We start from the raw sequence: 27,500 nt of genomic DNA on the forward strand, positions 1-27,500 counted from the left end.
ACAACACAGCACTGCCTTGGCCTCATGCACCTCCAGCTGGCACAGTTACAACACAACACAGTTACAACACAGCACTGCCTTGGCCTCATGCACCTCCAGCTGGCACAGTTACAACACAGCACAGTTACAACACAGCACAGTTACAACACAGTTACAACACAACACTGCCTTGGCCTCATGCACCTCCAGCTGGCACAGTTACAACACAGCACAGTTACAACACAACACTGCCTTGGCCTCATGCACCTCCAGCTGGCACAGTTACAACACAGCACAGTTACAACACAACACAGTTACAACACAACACAGTTACAACACAACACAGTTACAACACAACACAGTTACAACACAGCACAGTTACAACACAGCACTGCCTTGGCCTCATGCACCTCCAGCTGGCACAGTTACAACACAACACAGTTACAACACAACACAGTTACAACACAACACTGCCTTGGCCTCATGCACCTCCAGCTGGCACAGTTACAACACAGCACAGTTACAACACAGTTACAACACAACACTGCCTTGGCCTCATGCACCTCCAGCTGGCACAGTTACAACACAACACAGTTACAACACAACACAACACAGTTACAACACAACACAGTTACAACACAACACAGTTACAACACAACACAGTTACAACACAGTTACAACACAGTTACAACACAGTTACAACACAACACAGTTACAACACAGTTACAACACAACACAGTTACAACACAGTTACAACACAACACAGTTACAACACAACACAGTTACAACACAACACAGTTACAACACAACACAGTTACAACACAACACAGTTACAACACAACACAGTTACAACACAACACAGTTACAATACAACACAGTTACAACACAACACAGTTACAACACAGTTACAACACAGTTACAACACACAACAGTTACAACACAGTTACAACACAGTTACAACACAGTTACAACACAACACAGTTACAACACAACAGTTACAACACAGTTACAACACAGTTACAACACAGTTACAACACAGTTAACGTTTTAAGGTATAGGGGGCAGTATTTTCATTTTCGGATGAAAAGCGTGCCCAGAGTAAACTGCCTAATACTCGGGCCCAGAGTCAAATATTTGCATATTATTAGTAGATTTGGTTAGAAAACACCCTAAAGTTTCTAAAACTGTTTGAATGATGTCTGTGAGTGTAACAGAACTCATATGGCAGGCAAAAACCCTGAGAAAAATCCAACCAGGAAGTTGAAAATCTGAGGCTTGTAGTTTTTTTTCAATTAATTCCCTTTTCAAACTACAGTGATTTAGGGTTCATTTTGCAGTTCCTAAGGCTTCCACTAGATGTCAACAGTCTTTAGAAACTAGTTTAAGGCTTCTACTGTGACCTGGAAGGGAATGACAGTCATTTCAACCAGAGTGCCATTAGATCATTTATACGCTTGGCCGTCAGCGCGAGGTGCTTTTTTTTTTCCTTTTCTGAAGACAAAGGATTTGTCCGGTTGGAATAATATCGAAGCTGTATGATAAAAACGTCTTAAAGATCGATGCTATACATCGTTTGACATGTTTCTACAAACTGTAGTATAACTTTTTGGGACTTTCGTCTCAACAAAATGAGCAAGCACGGCGCATTTGGATAACTCGACTGAACGCGCAAACAAAACGGAGGTATTTGGACATAAATATATTTCTTGTGGAAGTGGGAGTCCTATGAGTGCCATCTGATGAAGATCATCAAAGTGAATATTTATAATGTAATTTTTGTCATTTCTGTTGACTCTAAAATGGCGGGTGTCTGTATGGCTTGTTTTGATATCTGAACGCAGTACTCAGATTATTGCAAAATTTGCTTTCGCCGTAAAGCTTTTTTTGAAACCTGACACAGCGGTTGCATTAAGGAGAAGTTTATCTATAATTCTTTGAATAACTGTTGAATATTTTTATCAACGTTTATGATGAGTATTTCTGTAAATTGATGTGCTAATTCACCGGCAGTTTTGGAGGCAAAACATTTCTGAACATTACACGCCAATGTAAAATGGGGTTTTTGGATATAAATATGAACTTTATCGAGCAAAACATACATCTATTGTGTAACATGAAGTCCTATGAGTGCCATCTGATGAAGATCATCAAAGGTTAGTGATTCATTTTAGCTGTATTTCTGGTTTTTGTGACGCCTCTCCTTGCTTGGAAAATGGCTGTGTGGTTTTTCTTGTCTTTGGCGCTGTCCTAACATAATCTAAATGTTATGCTTTCGCCGTAAAGCCTTTTTGAAAATCGGACAATGTGATTGGATTAATGAGAAGTGCATCTTTAAAATGGGATATAATAGTTGTATGTTTGAGAAATTTGAATTATGAGATTTTTGTCGTTTTTGTATTTGGCGCTAGCGTCCCACATACCCCAGAGAGGTTAAAACACAGTTAAAATACAACACAGTTAAAACACACAGTTACAATACAACACACACACACACATCACACACAGTCACACACACACACACGCGCGCGTTGTACCGTCTCACCTTGAGTGGTCTGATCTGGTCCAGACCCAGGTAAGAATCTGAGCGGAGGATAACAGAGTACTGGAAGTTCCCCGTTTTAGAGGGAGCTGGGAACTTCAGTTCCACCTGTCGAGAGCGAAAGAACACACTAAACATTAAGAACACCTTCCTGATACTGAAGTGTCGTCCACCCCTCCATTTTTGTCTCTCAGAACAGCCTCAATCTATCAGGGTCACGTGACTCTACAAGGTGTCAAAGCGTTTCCACAGGGCTGCTGGTCCCATGTTGACTCCAATCCTACAGTTGTGTCAAGTTGGCTGGATGTCCTTTGGGTGGTGGACCATTCTTGATACACACACACCACACACACACCCTCTCTCTCACCTCTTCTGTGTCTTTGAGTGTACAGACGTGGTATGGCATGGAGACTAGAGTCTGGTCCTTGCGGTCAGCAATGTAAAGCCACCACCACTCGTGTTTCTCCTCTGGGTAGTACAGGCTGTAGACAGGGTGGGTGACCTTAGACTTCGTCTCCAACAGGGCCCTCTCTCTCCGCTGGATACTCTGCTGCAACGCCTCCCACTCCTGGGGGGGAGAGAGAGGGAGAGAGGGAGGGGGAGAGAGAGAGAGAGAGAGAGAGAGAGAGAGGGGTTATACATAGTCTATATAACTGCTCTCTAGCCCTGTTCCTGGAGAGATAAAACCCTCCTGGAGGTTTATACTCCAACCCTGTTCCGCAGATCGGTAAAGTCCTCCTTCAGAGATGGGTAACTGCAGTCCTCCTTCAGAGATGGGTAACTGCAGTCCTCCTTCAGAGATGGGTAACTGCAGTCCTCCTTCAGAGATGGGTAACTGCAGTCCTCCTTCAGAGATGGGTAACTGCAGTCCTCCTTCAGAGATGGGTAACTGCAGTCCTCCTTCAGAGATGGGTAACTGCAGTCCTCCTTCAGAGATGGGTAACTGCAGTCCTCCTTCAGAGATGGGTAACTGCAGTCCTCCTTCAGAGATGGGTAACTGCAGTCCTCCTTCAGAGATGGGTAACTGCAGTCCTCCTTCAGAGATGGGTAACTGCAGTCCTCCTTCAGAGATGGGTAACTGCAGTCCTCCTTCAGAGATGGGTAACTGCAGTCCTCCTTCAGAGATGGGTAACTGCAGTCCTCCTTCAGAGATGGGTAACTGCAGTCCTCCTTCAGAGATGGGTAACTGCAGTCCTCCTTCAGAGATGGGTAACTGCAGTCCTCCTTCAGAGATGGGTAACTGCAGTCCTCTGGGGGCCGGAGCAGTTCATACCTTTCCCACCCATCGCTAGCAAACACACCTGATTAAACTAATTACATTGCAGATCAGGATGGAACTGGGGCAAAGGTGTGACACCTCCCAGGACTGGAGTTACCCATCCAATGTGCTCCAGGGAGTCCCCCCCCACACACACACACACACACACACACACACACACACACACACACACAGGTGCCTGACCTCCTCGTCGTCCCCGGCGATCTCATCCTGCTCCGTGTCGCTCTGTTTGTCGCTCTCCTCGTCTCTCTCGCTCGGAGAATCTTTGTTACCCTCGCCCTCCTCTGATTCGCTGCCTTTGTCTGACCCGTCCTCCTCATCCTCCTTCGCCACGGCAACCACCTCCTAAAACACAAACAGGCATCAATAAAGCAGAGTCAACACATATTGGTTAGTTTATACACCAGAGCTGGGTTTAAATGCATATGCATTTTTAAGTATTTAAAAAATATATATATTTTGAGTATTTGGGTATTTTCAAATAATGTGGCCGAATTAACTACATATATTTGAAGTGTTTGAAAGTATTTTTTGTATTTTTTTTTTGTACATATTTAATATACCACCAACGAACAGACCTTGGTTCAAATGCATAATGAGTATTTAAATACCTGTGTTTGAAAAAAAAACACACAAAAAAAAAAAACAACACTTAACTGTGTATTAGAATATATTTTTTTAAATACACGCCCGAGGAGGTGTGGTATACGGACAAAATACCATGGCTAAGGGTCGTTCTTACGCGTTACGCAGAGGGCCTGGACACAGCCTTTAGCCGTGGTGTATATTGGCCATATAGCACAAACCCCGCGAGAACCTTCTGCTGTTGTAAACCGGTAACCAGCGGGATTCAAAGACTCTGAGAATAAATGCTTTGTCATATGTGGAATAAGGTGTGATATACCACAGCTGTAAGCCAAATCAGCATTCAGGGATCGAACCACTTAGTTTATAATTCCAAATACTTTCCAATATTCAACTACTAGGAAATGCTTTTCAAAGTAACTGAAATACTATAAATAGTACTTGAATCCAGGTCTGGTACTGGCATTATATATCTGTTACTACATGAAATACTCTAAATAGTACTTGAAAATAGGTCTGGTACTGGCATTATATCTGTTACTACATGAAATACTCTAAATAGTACTTGAATTCAGGTCTGGTACTGGCATTATATCTGTTATACACTGAAATACTCTAAATAGTACTTGAATTCAGGTCTGGTACTGGCATTATATCTGTTACTACATTAAATACTCTAAATAGTACTTGAATCCAGGTCTGGTACTGGCATTATATCTGTTACTACATGAAATACTCTAAATAGTACTTGAATTCAGGTCTGGTACTGGCATTATATCTGTTATAAACTGAAATACTCTAAATAGTACTTGAATTCAGGTCTGGTACTGGCATTATATCTGTTACTACATGAAATACTCTAAATAGTACTTGAATTCAGGTCTGGTACTGGCAGTAAAAGAAGTTAAGATGACTTGAGGCAGAAACGTCCTTGTGACTACAGTTATTAATTACAACAAAAACAATCCGATTGGATCGACTCTCTGATTGGCTGCTTACACTTCCTGACGCGCTCCCATTGGCCTGTTTGGCCTTGGCTGCTGGCAGCGGGAGGGGCTTCTTCTTGGTGAGTTTCTTCTTCTTTGACTGCTTGGTTTTCTTGGCTGCTTTCGTCTTGTTCTGCCACACCTTGGCTTTGGTTTTACTGACGTCTCCCTGCTGCACACAAACAGGTTATGTGTTATCAGTCGTTGCATTGTCAAGTGTGTGTGTGTGTGTTCAGACGGTGCGTACCGTGGCAGCATCCTCTGTACTGGCTTCCTCTCCGACTACGAGACAAGGTGTCACATTCTGCTCCTTCTCAAACACCTCCTACACACATACAGAGAGCGAGAGCGAGAGAGAACGAGAGAGAGAGAGAGCGAGAGAGAGAGCGAGAGCGAGAGAGAGAGAGAGAACGAGAGAGAGAGAGAGAACGAGAGAGAGAGAGAGAACGAGAAAGAGAGAGAACGAGAGAGAACGAGAGAGAGAGAGAGAACGAGAGAGAGAGAGAGAGCGAGAGAGAGCGAGAGAGAGAGAGCGAGAGAACGAGAGAGAGAGAGAACGAGAGAGAGAGAGAACGAGAGAGAGAGAGAGACAGAGAGAGAGAGACAGAGAGAGAACGAGAGAGACGAGACACACAGTAGCTAAAGTGACATATTGAATACATAGGTGCGAATCGTTTGCTATGTTTAGCATCTAAGCCGAGGGGGTTTACAGAGAAGGTCACACAAAGGATCATTTAACTATTTGATTTTGAATTTTAAGACTCCTTGAAGTATAAAATAAATAAATACTAATACTTGTTATACATTTAAAAATGTGGCTTTATTGCTATTAGACCATACAAACACACTGAATAACAGATTCATTCCCTCCCTCCCTCCCTCCCTCCCTCCCTCCTCCCTCCCTCCCTCCTCCCTCCCTCCTCTCCCTCCCTCCCTCCCTCCCTCCCTCCCCTCCATACATCCCTTCCTCCATCCCTCCCTCCAACCAACCCTCCCTCCAACCCTCCCTCCATCCATCCCTGCAACCCTCCATCCATCCCTGCAACCCTCCATCCATCCCTTCCTCCTCCATCCCTTCCTCCATCCCTCCCTCCCTTCCTCCCTCCCTCCCTTCATCCCTCCCTCCCTCCCTCCCTCCCTCCCTCCCTCCCTCCCTTCCTCCCTCCCTCCATCCCTCCATCCTTCCCTCCCTCCTTCCCTCCCTCCCTCCAACCAACCCTCCCTCCATCCAACCCTCCCTCCATCCAACCCTCCCTCCATCCAACCCTCCCTTACCGCCATCCTCTTCCTGGTCAGGGTGACCGTAACCGTGACGATAGATCCAGCTGTGATGTTATTGCTGTCTTCATCATCCAGGACTGGAGAGAGAACAGAAGACAACAGGTAAGAGATGAGACTGTAGTAACAACACAGTCCAGGACAGGAGAGACAACAGGTTTCCCCCTGAGAAAAACAAATATCAATATGGTTTCATGCCAGTATCTGGTTGGGACAGCCTGTTAGATATGGTTTCATGCCAGTATCTGATGGGACAGCCTGTTAGATACGGTTTCATGCCAGTATCTGTTGGGACAGCCTGTTAGATATGGTTTCATGCCAGTATGTGTTGGGACAGCCTGTTAGATACGGTTTCATGCCAGTATGTGTTGGGACAGCCTGTTAGATATGGTTTCATGCCAGTATGTGTTGGGACAGCCTGTTAGATATGGTTTCATGCCAGTATCTGTCGGGACAGCCTGTTAGATATGGTTTCATGCCAGTATCTGTTGGGACAGCTTGTTAGATATGGTTTCATGCCAGTATCTGTCGGGACAGCTTGTTAGATATGGTTTCATGCCAGGATCTGTTGGGACAGCCTGTTAGATATGGTTTCATGCCAGTATCTGATGGGACAGCCTGTTAGATACGGTTTCATGCCAGTATGTGTTGGGACAGCCTGTTAGATATGGTTTCATGCCAGTATGTGTTGGGACAGCCTGTTAGATATGGTTTCATGCCAGTATCTGATGGGACAGCCTGTTAGATATGGTTTCATGCCAGTATCTGTCGGGACAGCCTGTTAGATATGGTTTCATGCCAGTATCTGTTGGGACAGCTTGTTAGATATGGTTTCATGCCAGTATCTGTCGGGACAGCTTGTTAGATATGGTTTCATGCCAGTATCTGGTTGGGACAGCCTGTTAGATATGGTTTCATGCCAGTATCTGATGGGACAGCCTGTTAGATATGGTTTCATGCCAGTATCTGTTGGGACAGCTTGTTAGATATGGTTTCATGCCAGTATCTGGTTGGGACAGCCTGTTAGATATGGTTTCATGCCAGTATCTGGTTGGGACAGCCTGTTAGATATGGTTTCATGCCAGTATCTGTTGGGACAGCCTGTTAGATATGGTTTCATGCCAGTATCTGTTGGGACAGCCTGTTAGATATGGTTTCATGCCAGTATGTGTTGGGACAGCCTGTTAGATATGGTTTCATGCCAGTATCTTGTTGGGACAGCCTGTTAGATATGGTTTCATGCCAGTATCTGTTGGGACAGCCTGTTAGATATGGTTTCATGCCAGTATCTGTTGGGACAGCCTGTTAGATATGGTTTCATGCCAGTATCTGTTGGGACAGCCTGTTAGATATGGTTTCATGCCAGTATCTGTTGGGACAGCCTGTTAGATATGGTTTCATGCCAGTATCTGTCGGGACAGCCTGTTAGATATGGTTTCATGCCAGTATCTGGTTGGGACAGCCTGTTAGATATGGTTTCATGCCAGTATCTGTTGGGACAGCCTGTTAGATATGGTTTCATGCCAGTATCTGTTGGGACAGCTTGTTAGATATGGTTTCATGCCAGTATCTGTTGGGACAGCTTGTTAGATATGGTTTCATGCCAGTATCTGATGGGACAGCCTGTTAGATATGGTTTCATGCCAGTATCTGTTGGGACAGCCTGTTAGATATGGTTTCATGCCAGTATCTGTCGGGACAGCCTGTTAGATATGGTTTCATGCCAGTATCTGTCGGGACAGCCTGTTAGATATGGTTTCATGCCAGTATCTGATGGGACAGCTTGTTAGATATGGTTTCATGCCAGTATCTGGTCGGGGACAGCTTGTTAGATATGGTTTCATGCCAGTATCTGTTGGGACAGCTTGTTAGATATGGTTTCATGCCAGTATCTGTTGGGACAGCCTGTTAGATATGGTTTCATGCCAGTATCTGTTGGGACAGCCTGTTAGATATGGTTTCATGCCAGTATCTGTCGGGACAGCCTGTTAGATATGGTTTCATGCCAGTATCTGGTCGGGGACAGCTTGTTAGATATGGTTTCATGCCAGTATCTGATGGGACAGCCTGTTAGATACGGTTTCATGCCAGTATCTGTTGGGACAGCCTGTTAGATACGGTTTCATGCCAGTATCTGTTGGGACAGCCTGTTAGATATGGTTTCATGCCAGTATCTGGTTGGGACAGCCTGTGAGATATGGTTTCATGCCAGTATCTGTCGCGACAGCCTGCAAGAACTAAAATTGAGTGAATACAAACACAAACTCCAGAGAAGGGGGCGTGACCTCACCCTGCAGCTTGGTATCCATGGTGATGGACGGGAAGCTGGCGAGCACGGCCATAACCTCGTCATACTTCTCCTCGCCAAGGAAACGGAGCATGCTCCGACGGTCCGAGTCCTTCAGGCTGACCAGGTCCTGCAGGCTACGCACCTTGTACTGGAGAGAGGTTACTATAGTTACCATACCATAATACACCTTGTACTGGGGAGAGGTTACTATAGTTACCATACCATAATACACCTTGTACTGGAGAGAGGTTACTATAGTTACCATACCATAATACACCTTGTACTGGGGAGAGGTTACTATAGTTACCATACCATAATACACCTTGTACTGGAGAGAGGTTACTATAGTTACCATACCATAATACACCTTGTACTGGAGAGAGGTTACTATAGTTACCATACCATAATACACCTTGTACTGGAGAGAGGTTACTATAGTTACCATACCATAATACAAATTATACTGGGGAGAGGTTAAAATAGTTACCATACCATAATACACCTTGTACTGGAGAGAGGTTACTATAGTTACCATACCATAATACACCTTGTACTGGAGAGAGGTTACTATAGTTACCATACCATAATACAAATTATACTGGGGAGAGGTTAAAATAGTTACCATACCATAATACACCTGGTACTGGGGAGAGGTTACTATAGTTACCATACCATAATACACCTTGTACTGGAGAGAGGTTACTATAGTTACCATAATACACCTTGTACTGGAGAGAGGTTACTATAGTTACCATAATACACCTTGTACTGGAGAGAGGTTACTATAGTTACCATACCATAATACACCTTGTACTGGGGAGAGGTTACTATAGTTACCATACCATAATACACCTTGTACTGGAGAGAGGTTACTATAGTTACCATACCATAATACACCTTGTACTGGAGAGAGGTTACTATAGTTACCATAATACACCTTGTACTGGAGAGAGGTTACTATAGTTACCATAATACACCTTGTACTGGAGAGAGGTTACTATAGTTACCATAATACACCTTGTACTGGAGAGAGGTTACTATAGTTACCATAATACACCTTGTACTGGAGAGAGGTTACTATAGTTACCATACCATAATACACCTTGTACTGGAGAGAGGTTACTATAGTTACCATACCATAATACACCTGGTACTGGAGAGAGGTTACTATAGTTACCATACCATAATACACCTGGTACTGGAGAGAGGTTACTATAGTTACCATACCATAATACACCTTGTACTGGAGAGAGCTTACTATAGTTACCATACCATAATACACCTTGTACTGGGGAGAGGTTACTATAGTTACCATACCATAATACACCTTGTACTGGGGAGAGGTTACTATAGTTACCATACCATAATACACCTTGTACTGGGGAGAGGTTACTATAGTTACCATACCATAATACACCTTATACTGGGGAGAGGTTACTATAGTTACCATACCATAATACACCTTATACTGGGGAGAGGTTACTATAGTTACCATACCATAATACACCTGGTACCGGTTACCATAGTAACACACCTTATACTGGAGGGAGGAGCGTAGAGAGAGTCAGCATGCTATAGCTCCATCTCAATTGGTCTTACTGCAATTCCTCACATCCTATCTCCTTGCATCCTTCTCAATTCTATTGGACGACAAGATCCAAGATTCCCCTCGCCTCAGATTTTTGAGAAGGTGAGAAAAGAGGAGGCAAGGAATGGAGGAAAGATGAGAATTGAGAAAGAGGCCTGGTATATAACAGGGCGACGGCACCTTCTTGGAGACGCAGTAACGGAGGTGCTCCTCTTCGAAGTGAGGAAGCTGCAGCAGAGGAGACTTGGACTCTTGGAGACCCTGGACGATCATCTGGGTCAGCTTCATACAGTTCTCTATCGACACCAGCCTGGGGGCATGGAACCCTGCGCACACACACACACACACACACACACACAGGTCAGCACGCATCTGTCTCAGTTAGGTAGCGTGTGTGTGTGTGTGTGTGTGTGTGTACCTCCTCTGCTGTTGGCCATCATGGTGAGTTGACAGTGTGTGTGTGTATGTGTGTACCTCCTCGGCTGTTGGCCATCATGGTGAGTTGACAGCCCACGTTGACCATCTCCTGGAGCAGAGCTGGACTCTTCCTCACCACAAACCTCTGGTCTGTAACACACAGAGAGAGAGAGAATGAGACGCAGAGCGAACGGGCGGGCGGGCCACAGAGCGAGCGGGCGGGCGGGCCACAGAGCGAGCGGGCGGGCGGGCCACAGAGCGAGCGGGCGGGCGGGCCACAGAGCGAGCGGGCGGGCGGGCCACAGAGCGACTCTTCTAATGTGACCATCCCTGATGCTCCTCCCTCTTTTTCTCCTGCCCCGCTACAAAGTTTCTCCCTGCAGTCATTCACTGAGTCTGAGGTGCTAAAGGAGGTTCTTAAACTTGACCCCCCAAAAAACATCTGGGTCAGATGGTTTAGACCCTTTCTTCTTTAAGGTTGCTGCTCCTATCATCGCCAAGCCCTATCTCTGACCTTTTAAACCTGTCTCTCCTCTCTGGGGAGGTTCCCATTGCTTGGAAGGCAGCCACGGTTCATCCTTTATTTAAAGGGGTTGACCAAGCTAATCTGTTTTTGCCCTGTTTATCAATTGTTGTAAAAACGTGTCAATATTCAGCTGGCTGGCTTTCTTGACGTCTATAGTGTTCTCTCGGGTATGTAATCTGTTTTCTGCTCAGGATATGGATGTGTCACTGTAACCTTAAAAGGTCCTAAATGATGTCACCATTGCCCTTGATTCTAAGCAATGTTATTCTGCTATTTTTATTGACTTGGCCAAAGCTTTTGATATACGGTAGACCATTCCATTCTTGTGGGCCGGCTAAGGAGTATTGGTGTCTCTGAGGGGTCTTTGGCCTGGTTTGCTAACTACCTCTCTCAAAGAGTGCAGTGTATAAAGTCAGAAAATCTGCCGTCTCAGCCACTGCCTGTCACCAAGGGAGTACCCCAAGGCTCGATCCTAGGCCCCACGCTCTTCTCAATTTACACTCAACAACATAGCTCAGGCAGTAGGAAGCTCTCTCATCCATTTATATGCAGATGATACAGTCTTATACTCAGCTGGCCTCTCCCCAGATTGTGTTCAACGCTCCACAACAAAGCTTTTCTTAGTGTCCAACAAGCTTTCTCTACCCTTAACCTTGTTCTGAACACCTCCAAAACAAAGTTCATGTGGTTTGGTAAGAAGAATGCCCCTCTTCCCAAAGGTGTGATTACTACTTCTGAGGGTTTAGAGCTTGACATATTCACCTCATACAAGTACTTGGGAGTATGGCTAGACTGTACACTGTCCTTCTCTCAGCACATATCAAAGCTGCAGGCTAAAGTTAAATCTAGACTTGGTTTCCTCTGTCGTAATCGCTCCTCTTTCACCCCAGCTGCCAAACTAACCCCGATTCAGATGACCATCCTACCCATGCTAGATTATGGAGACGTTATTTATAGATTGGCAGGTAAGGGTGCTCTCGAGCGGCTAGATGTTCTTTACCATTCGGCCATCAGATTTGCCACCAATGCTCCTTATAGGACACATCACTGCACTCTATACTCCTCTGTAAACTGGTCATCTCTGTATACCCGTCGCAAGACCCACTGGTTGATGCTTATTTATAAAACCCTCTTAGGCCTCACTCCCCCCTATCTGAGATATCTACTGCAGCCCTCATCCTCCACATGCAACACCCGTTCTGCCAGTCACATTCTGTTAAAGGTCCCCAAAGCAAACACATCCCTGGGTCGCTCCTCTTTTCAGTTCGCTGCAGCTAGCGACTGGAACGAGTTGTAACAAAACACTCAAACTGGACAGTTTTATTTCCATCTCTTCATTCAAAGACTCAATCATGGACACTCTTACTGACAGTTGTGGCTGCTTTGTGTGATGTATTGCTGTCTCTACCTTCTTGACCTTTGTGCTGTTGTCTGGGCCCAATAATGTTTGTACACTGTTTTGTGTTTCTACCATGTTGTGCTGCTACCATGCTGTGTTGCTACCATGCTGTGCTGCTACCATGCTGTGCTGCTACCATGCTGTGTTGCTACCATGCTGTGTTTCTACCATGCTGTGTTGCTACCATGCTGTTCTGCTACCATGCTGTGCTGCTACCATGCTGTGTTGCTACCATGCTGTGTTGCTACCATGCTGTGCTGCTACCATGCTGTGCTGCTACCATGCTGTGCTGCTACCATGCTGTGTCTCTACCATGCTGTGTTGCTACCATGCTGTGTTGCTACCATGTTGTGTTGTTGTCTTAGGTCTCTTTATGTTGCCTTGTGCTGTCTCTCTCGTCGTGATGTGTCTTTTGTCCTGTGTGTGTGTGTGTGTGTGTGTGTGTGTGTGTGTGTGTGTGTGTGTGTGTGTGTGTATATATATAAAATTATCCCCCATCCCCCGCAGGAGGCCTTTTGGTAGGTCGTCATTGTAAATAAGAAACAGTTTTTAATGGACTTGCCTAGTTTAAATAAAGGTGAAATAAATAAAATCAATAATTGTGAATGCTTTTCCCCGTGGTTCATTTTCATGCCAGCCAGGTAGGCTATACTCCTGTTGTAAAGAGAAGCAATGTGCTTAATATTAGGAAAGTTGATTAATAAATATCGTAGGTCTGGCCTATAGAAAGCTGATGGGATCCTCCTCTTTTTAATAGAGGCCATCACTCTGTTTTCTCACACAATGGCCTATAGAAATGTTGCGCAACATGAGGTCATGGGCTCTCATGAAGTGTTTGATTAGATTTTCCATTACATTTGTATTGATGTCAGAGTGATTAGAGGGACGATAGAGCGCTGAGTACCAGGCAGGTAGCTAGTTTGGTAGGTTAGTAACGACCAGCAGCAGCATCAGAGCTTAGAGAAGCCTAACTACCGTGACTAAACGGTCACGTGGAATTTGACAGCCATCATGACTCGTGACCGGCCGGTGTGGCGGTAGTACGGTTACCGTAGCAGCAGCCCTGTGAGTGCGGCGGTAATACGGTTGCCGTAGCAGCCCTGTGAGTGCGGCGCGGCGGTAATACGGTTACCGTAGCAGCAGCCCTGGCGGTAATACGGTTACCGTAGCAGCAGCCCTGTGAGTGCGGCGTGGCGGTAATACGGTTGCCGTAGCAGCCCTGTGAGTGCGGCGTGTCGTACCCTCTTCGATGTCGTCCGAGACCTCCATGCGTGCCAGGTGAGCCATCACCAGAACCCGGGCCTTAAGACTGTAGGGGTAGCAGAATGGAGGTTCCTTCTTCTTCACGTTGATGTTCCCCAACTCACGGATCAGCTGGAGACAGACAGGGAGAGGTTTAACAGACCGAGAAGAGAGAGAGACAGACCCACACGGAGACAGACAGGCAGGCAGAGAGACCCACACGGAGACAGACAGGCAGGCAGAGAGACCCACACGGAGACAGACAGAGGAGACACCAAACCCACACGGAGACAGACAGGCAGGCAGAGAGACCCACACGGAGACAGACAGGCAGGCAGAGAGACCCACACGGAGACAGACAGGCAGGCAGAGAGACCCACACGGAGACAGACAGGCAGGCAGAGAGACCCACACGGAGACAGACAGGCAGGCAGAGAGACCCACACGGAGACAGACAGGCAGGCAGAGAGACCCACACGGAGACAGACAGGCAGGCAGAGAGACCCACACGGAGACAGACAGGCAGGCAGAGAGACCCACACGGAGACAGACATGCAGGCAGAGAGACCCACACGGAGACAGACAGGCCGAACGGCAGGGATGCAAACTGGTGAGGGACCAAAAAGGTGACACTTTTTGGTGTTGCACTGAAACATGGAATAAATCCCTGCTAGGGGGAAATGCAGGTCTTAACTAATTAATCAACAGAATATGACCTACATGATCAGTCTTTGTGTTAAATAAAAAGTGGTTTGTGTGAACCGAACTCACAGCTAAAAAAAACATAAAGCAATCTAATGTTATTTGTTGACTGGACTTTACTGCAAATGACAAGTCTTGATAAAAAAAAACAATCCACTAATATTGCAGTTAGCCGCGACAGCCTTTACAATACAACGCCCGTTGCCGCGACAGCCTTTACAATACAACGCCCGTTGCCGCGACAGCCTTTACAATACAACGCCCGTTGCGCGACAGCCTTTACAATACAACGCCCGTTGCCGCGACAGCCTTTATAAATATTGCACTTGGGAGAAACCCCCCCCCCCCCCCCAAAAAAAACTTCTGAAGTAGAAATGGAATGAAACAAGACATTCTATTGTTGCTATAGTGGCCACTACAGTAGATATAAGGCACAAAAATAATGTTCACTGAGTAACAACAACAAAAATAATCCCCCAATATTATATTGTACACTTTTCTGCCTGTGGACATCTGTGTTCTACAATGTGCCAGGAGAGAATAATTTATATATCTTTCAGGCAGAAAGTACACCTGGCATATCCCTTCTTATCCACTGTGTAGAAAACGTGAGAAAGAGTGTGGTGTTCATTTCACCTCTACAGGTTTCTCTGGCTAACTTCGCTAACGGAGAATTCGATCCAGCTAGCAAGAAAACGCTACTTTAAAAAAAACGCTAACAATAGTTGTTCCACCACACTTTCTCCCTCACCTCAAACTTTCCAAATTCCAGTAGTTTTTTTGTTTGTTGTTACAGCTCATCAAGTAGGCTTCATCACCTTCCTCTTCGTTATCGTTCAGGGGACGTGCTGCTGTAAATGGAAAAAAACTGCCTTTCTACTCTCCCGCTGTCTTTCCAGAGCGCGCGCTGAGGCTGTAGCTACAAAATCGGTTGTCTCTTCAGTCGCGTGCTGCATTCTGCTGTTACGATTGGCTGAGCCTTGGATACAGCCAGTAGTCTGCTCCAAAGCCCCTCCCCCTCCCAATAACAGCCAGTAAACTGATCCAAAGCCCCTCCCCCTGCCAATAACAGCCAGTAGTCTGCTCCAAAGCCCCTCCCCCTCCCAATAACAGCCAGTAAACTGATCCAAAGCCCCTCCCCCTCCCAATAACAGCCAGTAGTCTGATCCAAAGCCCCTCCCCCTGCCAATAACAGCCAGTAGTCTGCTCCAAAGCCCCTCCCCTCCCAATAACAGCCAGTAGTCTGATCCAAAGCCCCTCCCCCTCCCAATAACAGCCAGTAGTCTGATCCAAAGCCCCTCCCCCTGCCAATAACAGCCAGTAGTCTGATCCAAAGCCCCTCCCCTCCCAATAACAGCCAGTAGTCTGATCCAAAGCCCCTCCCCCTCCCAATAACAGCCAGTAGTCTGATCCAAAGCCCCTCCCCCTGCCAATAACAGCCAGTAGTCTGATCCAAAGCCCCTCCCCTGCCAATAACAGCCAGTAGTCTGATCCAAAGCCCCTCCCCCTGCCAATAACAGCCAGTAGTCTGATCCAAAGCCCCTCCCCCTGCCAATAACAGCCAGTAGTCTGCTCCAAAGCCCCTCCCCTCCCAATAACAGCCAGTAGTCTGATCCAAAGCCCCTCCCCTGCCAATAACAGCCAGTAGTCTGACCCAAAGCCCCTCCCCCTCCCAATAACAGCCAGTAGTCTGACCCAAAGCCCCTCCCCCTCCCAATAACAGCCAGTAGTCTGACCCAAAGCCCCTCCCCCTCCCACTCACCGCCAGTATTCTGCCCCAAAGCCCCTCCCCCTCCCAATAACAGCCAGTAGTCTGCTCCAAAGCCCCTCCCCTCCCCCAACTTTTCTCCCCGGATCGACACGAATCACGTAGGTCACCTATTTTGGATTCAAAACTGTGAAAATTCTACGAAAGGTGACTAGTTTGCATCCCTGAGACAGACAGGCAGGCAGAACGACAGGCAGAACGGCAGGCAGAACGGCAGGCAGAACGGCAGGCAGAACGGCAGGCAGAACGGCAGGCAGAACGGCAGGCAGAACGGCAGGCAGAACGACAGGCAGAACGACAGGCAGAACGACAGGCAGAACGACAGGCAGAACGACAGGTAGAACGACAGGTAGAACGACAGGTAGAACGACAGGTAGAACGACAGGTAGAACGACAGTCCCTATTTTACCTGTGGTACTTGGATGTTGTCGGTGGGTCGTATGGTGGCCTCTTTGTTGCTGCGGGGGTCAAACTCAAATGCAGCCGTCAACACCATGGATAACCCTACACATGAAGCGACAAAAAAAATGCTAATATCAGTTACCATTGACTAATTCGATTTGTGCCACAAATGCTAGAAAGTTAAACATTTGGTAACAGTGGCCAGGTAACCTAAGCCAGACTGATTACATGGTAAGGAAACAAACAAAAAAAAAAAGTGTAATTTTGTGTAATTTGGGTGAAGTATCCCTTTAACCTGCGGTCAGGTTCAGTTAACTCACGTTTCATGTTCATGTTGGGAGTCTTATACATAAAGTGCATGAAGAGTTGTGTTGTGTTGATTAGTATCTGGTCCCCACTGTAACGTATAGAGCGATACCACCATGTACCCTGAAGGGGGAGAGAGAGAGAGAGAAAGAGAGAGTTGAAGAAAGATTGAGGGAACTAGAGAGAGAGAGAGAGAAGAGCAGAGACGAGGATTGGGAGGTACTCAGATTTTCATACCGTTTGTTAGTTGTTGGGAAGTACTCAGATGTTCATACCGTTTCTGTAGCATTGGTTAGTTGTTGGGAGGTACTCAGATGTTCATACCGTTTCTGTACCGTTGGTTAGTTGTTGGGAGGTACTCAGATGTTCATACCGTTTCTGTACCGTTGGTTAGTTGTTGGGAGGTACTCAGAATTTCATACCGTTTCTGTACCATTGGTTAGTTGTTGGGAGGTACTCAGAATTTCATACCGTTGGTTAGTTGTTGGGAGGTACTCAGATTTTCATACCTTTGCGTTTATATAATAATAAGCTTTCTTTTTTTGGGAGGCGCACAAAACAATTTAGGCAGCAGGGATTTGATCCAGGAATGGGGATGAACGTCTCTGCTGTAATCAAGAAGCTTGGGCTGCGTTTCAAACTCAAAGTAGATACCCCCTCAGCCCCTAAAACCCCCTCAGCCCCTAAAACCCCCTCAGCCCCTAAAACCCCCTCAGCCCTAAACCCCCCCTAAAACCCCCTCAGCCCCTAAAACCCCCTCAGCCCTAAACCCCCCTAAAACCCCCCTCAGCCCCTAAACCCCCCTCAGCCCCTAAATCCCCTTAAAACCCCCTCAGCCCCTAAAACCCCCCTCAGCCCCTAAAACCCCCTCAGCCCCTAAAACCCCCTCAGCCCCTAAAACGCCCCTAAACCCCCCTCAGCCCCTAAATCCCCCTCAGCCCCTAAATCCCCTTAAAACGCCCCTCAGCCCCCAAACCCCCCTCAGCCCCTAAAACCCCCTCAGCCCCCAAACCCCCTCAGCCCCAACCAGCCCCTAAACCCCCCTCAGCCCCCAAACCCCCCCATAGCCCCCAAAACCCCCTCAGCCCCTAAATCCCCTTAAAATCCCCTCAGCCCCCCAACCCCCTCAGCCCCTAAAACCCCCCTCAGCCCCTAAAACCCCTAAACCCCCCTCAGCCCCAAAACCCCAAAACCCCCCTCAGCCCCAAAACCCCTAAACCCCCTCAGCCCCAAAACCCCTAAACCCCCCTCAGCCCCAAAACCCCTCAGCCCCAAAAACCCCTCAGCCCCAAAAACCCCTCAGCCCCAAAAACCCCTCAGCCCCAACCCCCCCAGCCCCTCAGCCCCAAAACCCCCAAACCCCCCTCAGCCCCAAAACGCCCCAAACCCCCCTCAGCCCCAAAACGCCCCAAACCCCCTCAGCCCCAAAACGCCCCAAACCCCCTCAGCCCCTCAAACCCCCTCAGCCCCTCAAACCCCCCTCAGCCCCTAAACCCCCCCTCAGCCCCTAAACCCCCTCAGCCCCTAAACCCCCTCAGCCCCTAAACCCCCCTCAGCCCCTAAACCCCCCTCAGCCCCTAAAACCCCCTCAGCCCCCCTCAGCCCCAAAACCCCTAAACCCCCCTCAGCCCCAAAACCCCCTAAACCCCCCTCAGCCCCAAAACACCCTAAACCCCCTCAGCCCCAAAACACCCTAAACCCCCTCAGCCCCAAAACACCCTAAACCCCCTCAGCCCCAAAACACCCTAAACCCCCTCAGCCCCAAAACACCCTAAACCCCCCTCAGCCCCAAACCCCCCTCAGCCCCTCAAACCCCCTCAGCCCCTCAAACCCCCTCAGCCCCAAAACACCCTAAACCCCCTCAGCCCCAAAACCCCTAAACCCCCCTAAACCCCCTCAGCCCCAAACCCCCCTCAGCCCCCAAACCCCCTCAGCCCCCAAACCCCCCCCTCAGCCCCTCAAACCCCCCCTCAGCCCCTCAAACCCCCCTCAGCCCCTCAAACCCCCCTCAGCCCCTAAAACCCCCCTCAGCCCCTAAAACCCCCCTCAGCCCTTGGATGATGTTTTACATCGTCACATCCACCTCAAAATGTCCCTTGCCCAAGCGAGGGAGAGTGATGTTTGGAGAGGCAACGTCCTTGGTGGAAATCTGAAGTTTAGCTTAAAAACAAACAACCTAAAGCTATTAAATGTACCTAGTATGCTAACGTATCTAGCCAGCGCTCCTGTCAGGTAGCTAGCTACAGTATTAATGTACCTAGTAAGCTAACGTATCTAGCTAGCGCTCCTGTCAGGTAGCTAGCTACAGTATTAAATGTACCTAGTAAGCTAACGTATTTAGCCAGCGCTCCTGTCAGGTAGCTAGCTACAGTATTAATGTACCTAGTAAGCTAACGTATCTAGCCAGCGCTCCTGTCAGGTAGCTAGCTACAGTATTAAATGTACCTAGTAAGCTAACGTATCTAGCTAGCGCTCCTGTCAGGTAGCTAGCTACAGTATTAATGTACCTAGTAAGCTAACGTATCTAGCTAGCGCTCCTGTCAGGTAGCTAGCTACAGTATTAAATGTACCTAGTAAGCTAACGTATCTAGCTAGCGCTCCTGTCAGGTAGCTAGCTACAGTATTAAATGTACCTAGTAAGCTAACGTATCTAGCTAGCGCTCCTGTCAGGTAGCTAGCTACAGTATTAAATGTACCTAGTAAGCTAACGTATCTAGCCACCACTCCTGTCAAGTAGCTACGTCAGTGAATTGGACTTCCACTTAAGATAGCAAACAAACTGCATCCGGTTTCGACTGGATTTCCCCCCCCCCCGAGGCAAAGTGGCTAGCGCACGGGCTGAGGGGTTAAAAACATACCGTGTTTGGACCGCTGCCTTGATCTTGACATCTAGCCACTTAGCTAGCAAGTTAGCAAAGCAGCTGCATAGCTGGAGATCATTTGACACAGTTTATTATTTATAGTTTATAGTTCTAAGCAGAGACGGGATTGAAAGATCATACCATCAGTATTTTGAAATATACCGTTGTTTATACCGTATACTGGTGTATTGCCCAAGCAACTCAGTAGATCTGTGTGTGTGTGTGTTTCTATGGTAACAGAGGACTCTTACCACCACAACCGGCAGGATGACCATGAAGGCTAGACCATAGACCAGCAATACCTAGAGAGGAGAGGAGAGGCAGACAGAGAGAGAGAGAGAGAGAGAGACGGGAGGGAGAGAGAGAGAGAGCGGGAGGGAGAGAGAGAGAGACGGGAGGGAGAGAGAGAGAGACGGGAGGGAGAGAGAGAGAGACGGGAGGGAGAGAGAGAGAGACGGGAGGGAGAGAGAGAGAGACGGGAGGGAGAGAGAGAGAGACGGGAGGGAGAGAGAGAGAGAGACGGGAGGGAGAGAGAGAGAGAGACGGAGGGAGAGAGAGAGAGACGGGAGGGAGAGAGAGAGAGAGGAGGGAGAGAGAGAGAGACGGGAGGGAGAGAGAGAGAGACGGTAGGGAGAGAGAGACGGGAGGGAGAGAGAGAGAGACGAGGAGAGAGAGACGGGAGGGAGAGAGAGAGAGACGGGAGGGAGAGAGAGACGGGAGGGAGAGAGAGAGAGACGGTAGGGAGAGAGAGACGGGAGGGAGAGAGAGAGAGACGGGAGGGAGAGAGAGAGAGGGGGAGGGAGAGAGAGAGAGACGGGAGGGAGAGAGAGAGAGACGGGAGGGAGAGAGAGAGAGACGGTAGGGAGAGAGAGACGGTAGGGAGAGAGAGAGAGACGGTAGGGAGAGAGAGAGGGGGAGGGAGAGAGAGAGAGGGGGAGGGAGAGATCTGTTAACTCAGTAATGTATAAACAACAGGTGGATAAAACCTAACAGGAAAAATACATACCAGCATGGAGTTCTTGGAGTCTACGATCCACGCAGGCAGAGCGATGCCAAAACTAGTGGCTGGAAGAGTAGGAGGAGAAAGGAAGAGACTTGAAATGTAGATTGTTTTTATGGAAGGGAACTCAGACCAGGGGAAGGTCTGATTTTGGTCAAATTTTGTCTCGGGGGGCCACATTCGGTCTTCAACGAAGTCCGGAGGGTCACACTTAAGAATAATTAAAATTTCCTCGCCGTAAAAATTAGCAAAACATTTCCCTCTATCCATCGCTTTTGGAATTTTTGATGCTCCCTGACTGTCCAGCTTTCATTTAGATGACTGTTGTCAAGCTGGACACAGTGAAGAGTGAGACTATCAATGACTTATCAAGCTGGCCACAGTGAAGAGTGAGACTATCAATGACTTATCAAGCTGGCCACAGTGAAGAGTGAGACTATCAATGACTTATCAAGCTGGCCACAGTGAAGAGTGAGACTATCAATGACTTATCAAGCTGGCCACAGTGAAGAGTGAGACTGTCAATGACTTATCAAGCTGGCCACAGTGAAGAGTGAGACTATCAATGACTTATCAAGCTGGCCACAGTGATGAAGAGACTATCAATGACTTCCTCTGAGCTGCCCACTAGTCTAAAAGCATTGGATTGGTGGAGCATTTTCTTATGTCACTCCTTTCCTTTCAAATCAATGGAAGGGAAGTAAACAAGTGGACACTTTTTTGGAGGAAGGAGACACACTTTCGGACGTAGCATCAATGAAATTATTTTCAAAAACATTTAGAAGTTGAACCGAGACGTACCTCTTGGACCATCTGGGTTGCCGTAGGTCTCCCAGTTCTGTCTTGACTCGTCATTGGTCAGCCTGGGGGGGGGGGATTGGGCGGAAGGAAGAAAGTTACCAGATGAAGCAAACACATTGGGTGTTTCTCAAAATGCATACTAACGTGCTCCGAGCGCGGTAGGGTCGGAGTACGAGTCCAAATCAAAACGGGCCCTTCTCCGTTTGGACATGCAATACAGTAGGGGGAGGTGCAGCGTGAGGCAATACAGTAGGGGGAGGTGCAGCGTGAGGCAATACAGTAGGGGGAGGTGCAGCGTGAGGTAATACAGTAGGGGGAGGTGCAGCGTGAGGTAATACAGTAGGGGGAGGTGCAGCGTGAGGTAATACAGTAGGGGGAGGTGCAGCGTGAGGTAATACAGTAGGGGGAGGTGCAGCGTGAGGTAATACAGTAGGGGGAGGTGCTGCTCAGCGTGAGGTAATACAGTAGGGGGAGGTGCTGCTCAGCGTGAGGTAATACAGTAGGGGGAGGTGCTGCTCAGCGTGAGGTAATACAGTAGGGGGAGGTGCTGCTCAGCGTGAGGTAATACAGTAGGGGGGAGGTGCAGCTCAGCGTGAGGTAATACAGTAGGGGGGAGGTGCTGCTCAGCGTGAGGTAATACAGTAGGGGGGAGGTGCTGCTCAGCGTGAGGCAATACAGTAGGGGGAGGTGCAGCGTGAGGCAATACAGTAGGGGGAGGTGCAGCGTGAGGTAATACAGTAGGGGGAGGTGCAGCGTGAGGTAATACAGTAGGGGGAGGTGCTGCTCAGCGTGAGGTAATACAGTAGGGGGAGGTGCTGCTCAGCGTGAGGCAATACAGTAGGGGGAGGTGCTGCTCAGCGTGAGGTAATACAGTAGGGGGAGGTGCAGCGTGAGGCAATACAGTAGGGGGAGGTGCTGCTCAGCGTGAGGTAATACAGTAGGGGGAGGTGCTGCTCAGCGTGAGGTAATACAGTAGGGGGAGGTGCTGCTCAGCGTGAGGCAATACAGTAGGGGGAGGTGCAGCGTGAGGCAATACAGTAGGGGAGGTGCTGCTTAGCGTGAGGTAATACAGTAGGGGAGGTGCTGCTCAGCGTGAGGTAATACAGTAGGGGGAGGTGCTGCTCAGCGTGAGGTAATACAGTAGGGGGAGGTGCTGCTCAGCGTGAGGTAATACAGTAGGGGGAGGTGCAGCGTGAGGTAATACAGTAGGGGAGGTGCTGCTCAGCGTGAGGTAATACAGTAGGGGGAGGTGCTGCTCAGCGTGAGGTAATACAGTAGGGGAGGTGCTGCTCAGCGTGAGGTAATACAGTAGGGGGAGGTGCTGCTCAGCGTGAGGTAATACAGTAGGGGGAGGTGCAGCGTGAGGTAATACAGTAGGGGGAGGTGCAGCGTGAGGTAATACAGTAGGGGGAGGTGCTGCTCAGCGTGAGGTAATACAGTAGGGGGGAGGTGCTGCTCAGCGTGAGGTAATACAGTAGGGGGGAGGTGCTGCTCAGCGTGAGGTAATACAGTAGGGGGAGGTGCTGCTCAGCGTGAGGTAATACAGTAGGGGGAGGTGCTGCTCAGCGTGAGGTAATACAGTAGGGGGAGGTGCTGCTCAGCGTGAGGTAATACAGTAGGGGGAGGTGCTGCTCAGCGTGAGGTAATACAGTAGGGGGAGGTGCTGCTCAGCGTGAGGTAATACAGTAGGGGAGGTGCTGCTCAGCGTGAGGTAATACAGTAGGGGGAGGTGCTGCTCAGCGTGAGGTAATACAGTAGGGGGAGGTGCAGCGTGAGGTAATACAGTAGGGGAGGTGCTGCTCAGCGTGAGGTAATACAGTAGGGGAGGTGCTGCTCAGCGTGAGGTAATACAGTAGGGGGAGGTGCAGCGTGAGGTAATACAGTAGGGGGAGGTGCTGCTCAGCGTGAGGTAATACAGTAGGGGGAGGTGCTGCTCAGCGTGAGGTAATACAGTAGGGGGAGGTACTGCTCAGCGTGAGGTAATACAGTAGGGGAGGTGCAGCGTGAGGTAATACAGTAGGGGGAGGTGCTGCTCAGCGTGAGGTAATACAGTAGGGGGAGGTGCAGCGTGAGGTAATACAGTAGGGGGAGGTGCTGCTCAGCGTGAGGTAATACAGTAGGGGGAGGTGCTGCTCAGCGTGAGGTAATACAGTAGGGGGGGGTGCTGCTCAGCGTGAGGTAATACAGTAGGGGAGGTGCTGCTCAGCGTGAGGTAATACAGTAGGGGGAGGTACTGCTCAGCGTGAGGTAATACAGTAGGGGGAGGTGCTGCTCAGCGTGAGGTAATACAGTAAGGGGGAGGTGCTGCTCAGCGTGAGGTAATACAGTAGGGGGAGGTGCAGCGTGAGGTAATACAGTAGGGGGAGGTGCTGCTCAGCGTGAGGTAATACAGTAGGGGGAGGTGCTGCTCAGCGTGAGGTAATACAGTAGGGGGGGTGCTGCTCAGCGTGAGGTAATACAGTAGGGGGAGGTGCTGCTCAGCGTGAGGTAACGTGGTCGGAGACGGTCCCAGAATGCACTGGGACCGTGAGAGTGTAGTACGGTAGTACGCATATTGAGAAACACCCATTGATTCATATTAACATGGCTACATCATCTAGTTCACACAGAGACAGACAGAGACAGACTTACGCGGAGTGCGCTTTGGCGATCCTCATGAACAAGTCTTCGTCTCCTCCTTTATCAGGATGGAACTTCAGCGACAGCAGCCGATACTGCTTCTTAATCTCTGATACAGACGCTCCCTACACACACACACACACACACACAGAGACACACACACACACACACACAGAGACACACACACACACACACACAGGTCTACAACTGTTCAATCCATATCGCTTCTCTTAATGACCACGTATCAGCGTGTGCAATGACATTCTAGAAGATCCTGTGCTTCCAACAAAGCAAGGTCCCGAACAGAAATGGATGTGGAAGAACTTGACTGGCCCGCACAAAGCCCTGACCTCAACCCCGTCGAACACCTTTGTGATAAATTGGAACGCAGACTGCGAGCCAGGACTAAATCGCCCAACATCAGTGTCCCGACCTCACTAATGCTCTCGTGGCTGAATGGAAGCAAGTCCCTGCAGCGATGTTCCAACATCTAGTGGAAAGCCTTCCCAGAAGAGAGGAGGCTGTTATAGCAGCAATGTTCCAACATCTAGTGGAAAGCCTTCCCAGAAGAGAGGAGGCTGTTATAGCAGCAATGTTCCAACATCTAGTGGAAAGCCTTCCCAGAAGAGTGGAGGCTGTTATAGCAGCAATGTACCAACATCTAGTGGAAAGCCTTCCCAGAAGAGTGGAGGCTGTTATAGCAGCAATGTTCCAACATCTAGTGGAAAGCCTTCCCAGAAGAGAGGAGGCTGTTATAGCAGCAATGTTCCTACATCTAGTGGAAAGCCTTCCCAGAAGAGTGGAGGCTGTTATAGCAGCAATGTTCCAACATCTAGTGGAAAGCCTTCCCAGAAGAGTGGAGGCTGTTATAGCAGCAATGTTCCAACATCTAGTGGAAAGCATTCCCAGAAGAGTGGAGGCTGTTATAGCAGCAATGTTCCAACATCTAGTGGAAAGCCTTCCCAGAAGAGTGGAGGCTGTTATAGCAGCAATGTTCCAACATCTAGTGGAAAGCCTTCCCAGAAGAGTGGAGGCTGTTATAGCAGTAATGTTCCAACATCTAGTGGAAAGCCTTCCCAGAAGAGTGGAGGCTGTTATAGCAGCAATGTACCAACATCTAGTGGAAAGCCTTCCCAGAAGAGCGGAGGCTGTTATAGCAGCAATGTTCCAACATCTAGTGGAAAGCCTTCCCAGAAGAGTGGAGGCTGTTATAGCAGCAATGTTCCAACATCTAGTGGAAAGCCTTCCCAGAAGAGCGGAGGCTGTTATAGCAGCAAAGGGGGGGACCAACTCCATATTAATGACCCTGATGATGGAATGAGATGTTCAAGGAGCAGGTGTCCACATACTTCTGGTCAGGTAGTGTGTGTATTACCTGGTCAAGGCCGAGGACTTCGTAAGGGTTATATTCCTGGTACTCTCGGTCCAGCTTGGACACTTTGTAGGCCAGCAGCAAAAACACAGCCCAGCCAAACAATAGGGCTGCTTTCCTATACACACAAACACAAACAACGGGTTAATCTCACAGACAGAAAGACAAAGACACACAGAGAGCGAGAGACACACAGAGAGCGAGAGAGCGAGACACACAGAGAGCGAGAGAGCGACACACAGAGAGCGAGAGAGCGAGACACAGAGAGCGAGAGAGCGAGACACACAGAGAGAGCGAGACACACAGAGAGAGCGAGAGACACAGAGAGAGCGAGAGAGCGAGACACAGAGAGCGAGAGAGCGAGACACACAGAGAGAGCGAGAGAGCGAGAGACACAGAGAGAGCGAGACACACAGAGAGAGCGAGAGACACAGAGAGAGCGAGAGACACAGAGAGAGCGAGAGACACAGAGAGAGCGAGAGACACAGAGAGAGCGAGAGACACAGAGAGAGCGAGAGACACAGAGAGAGCGAGAGACACAGAGAGAGCGAGAGAGCGAGAGACACAGAAGGAGAGAGCGAGAGAGCGAGAGACACAGAACGAGAGAGCGAGAGACACAGAACGAGAGAGCGAGAGACACAGAACGAGAGAGCGAGAGACACAGAACGAGAGATCGAGAGACACAGAGAAAGTGAGAGAGAGACACAGAGAGAGCGAGAGAGCGACACAGAGAGCGAGAGAGCGACAGAGCGAGAGAGACACACAGAGAGCGAGAGAACGAGAGAGAGAGAGAGAGACACAGAGAGAGAGACACACAACTAGTTTCTGGTTCACTAAGGAAGTGACTCACTTTAGTGTGGGTATGATGCTCTGCTGTGCCTTCATCAAGCGGAGGCGATACCACAGACACCGTCCATGGACCTTCCGCAGGCTCTTCAGACGCAGCTGTTCTGGGGTAACACACAAGTTAGACAGGGAGTCACAGACATGTGGACGTGTGGACAGAGAAGAGTTTAGAGTAAAATAATCCCCCCCTCCCCTAGAGGAAGCAGACAGCGCCCCCCCACCAGAGGAAGCAGACAGCGCCCCCCCCCCACCAGAGGAAGCAGACAGCCCCCCCTCCTCCAGACAGCACCCCCCAGAGGAAGCAGACAGCCCCCCCTCGCCCCCACCAGAGGAAGCAGACAGCCCCCCCCACCAGAGGAAGCAGACAGCCCCCCTCCTCCAGACAGCGCCCCCCAGAGGAAGCAGACAGCCCCCCTAGAGAAAGCAGACAGCCCCCCCCCTCCCCCAGAGGAAGCAGACAGCCCCCCTCCTCCCCCAGAGAAAGCAGACAGCCCCCCCTCCTCCAGACAGCGCCCCCCCAGAGGAAGCAGACAGCCCCCCCTAGAGAAAGCAGACAGCCCCCCCCTCCCCCAGAGAAAGCAGACAGCCCCCCCCTCCCCCAGAGAAAGCAAACAGCCCCCCCCTCCCCCAGAGAAAGCAGACAGCCCCCCTACCTCCCCCAGAGAAAGCAGACAGCCCCCCTACCTCCCCCAGAGAAAGCAGACAGCCCCCCCTC

The 27,500-nt window shown here is 49.0% G+C and overlaps 1 protein-coding gene across 5 annotated transcripts in view; it reads right to left on the reverse strand.

Annotated features, from left to right (window-relative positions):
- The window catches only part of sec63 (SEC63 homolog, protein translocation regulator), a 39,756-nt gene that overhangs the window by 2,956 nt on the left and 9,300 nt on the right, over positions 1-27,500 (reverse strand). For 2 of the 5 annotated variants that reach the window (XM_045721219.1, XM_045721220.1), the window contains exons 2-19: positions 26,790-26,889; positions 25,943-26,057; positions 24,580-24,692; positions 21,949-22,010; positions 21,154-21,212; positions 20,399-20,449; positions 17,301-17,409; positions 16,988-17,082; positions 14,108-14,240; positions 10,999-11,091; positions 10,705-10,850; positions 8,937-9,084; positions 6,644-6,726; positions 5,616-5,693; positions 5,382-5,540; positions 3,981-4,142; positions 2,886-3,086; positions 2,522-2,626 (exon numbers count right to left, since the gene is read on the reverse strand). In XM_045721219.1, coding sequence (XP_045577175.1) covers positions 2,522-2,626; positions 2,886-3,086; positions 3,981-4,142; positions 5,382-5,540; positions 5,616-5,693; positions 6,644-6,726; positions 8,937-9,084; positions 10,705-10,850; positions 10,999-11,091; positions 14,108-14,240; positions 16,988-17,082; positions 17,301-17,409; positions 20,399-20,449; positions 21,154-21,212; positions 21,949-22,010; positions 24,580-24,692; positions 25,943-26,057; positions 26,790-26,889 — 2,012 coding nt within the window. The other 3 variants (XM_045721221.1, XM_045721218.1, XM_045721217.1) reach the window with 3 other exon arrangements.

Source organism: Salmo salar, chromosome ssa06 (genome assembly GCF_905237065.1).
Source record: "Salmo salar chromosome ssa06, Ssal_v3.1, whole genome shotgun sequence".
Lineage (NCBI taxonomy): Eukaryota > Metazoa > Chordata > Actinopteri > Salmoniformes > Salmonidae > Salmo > Salmo salar.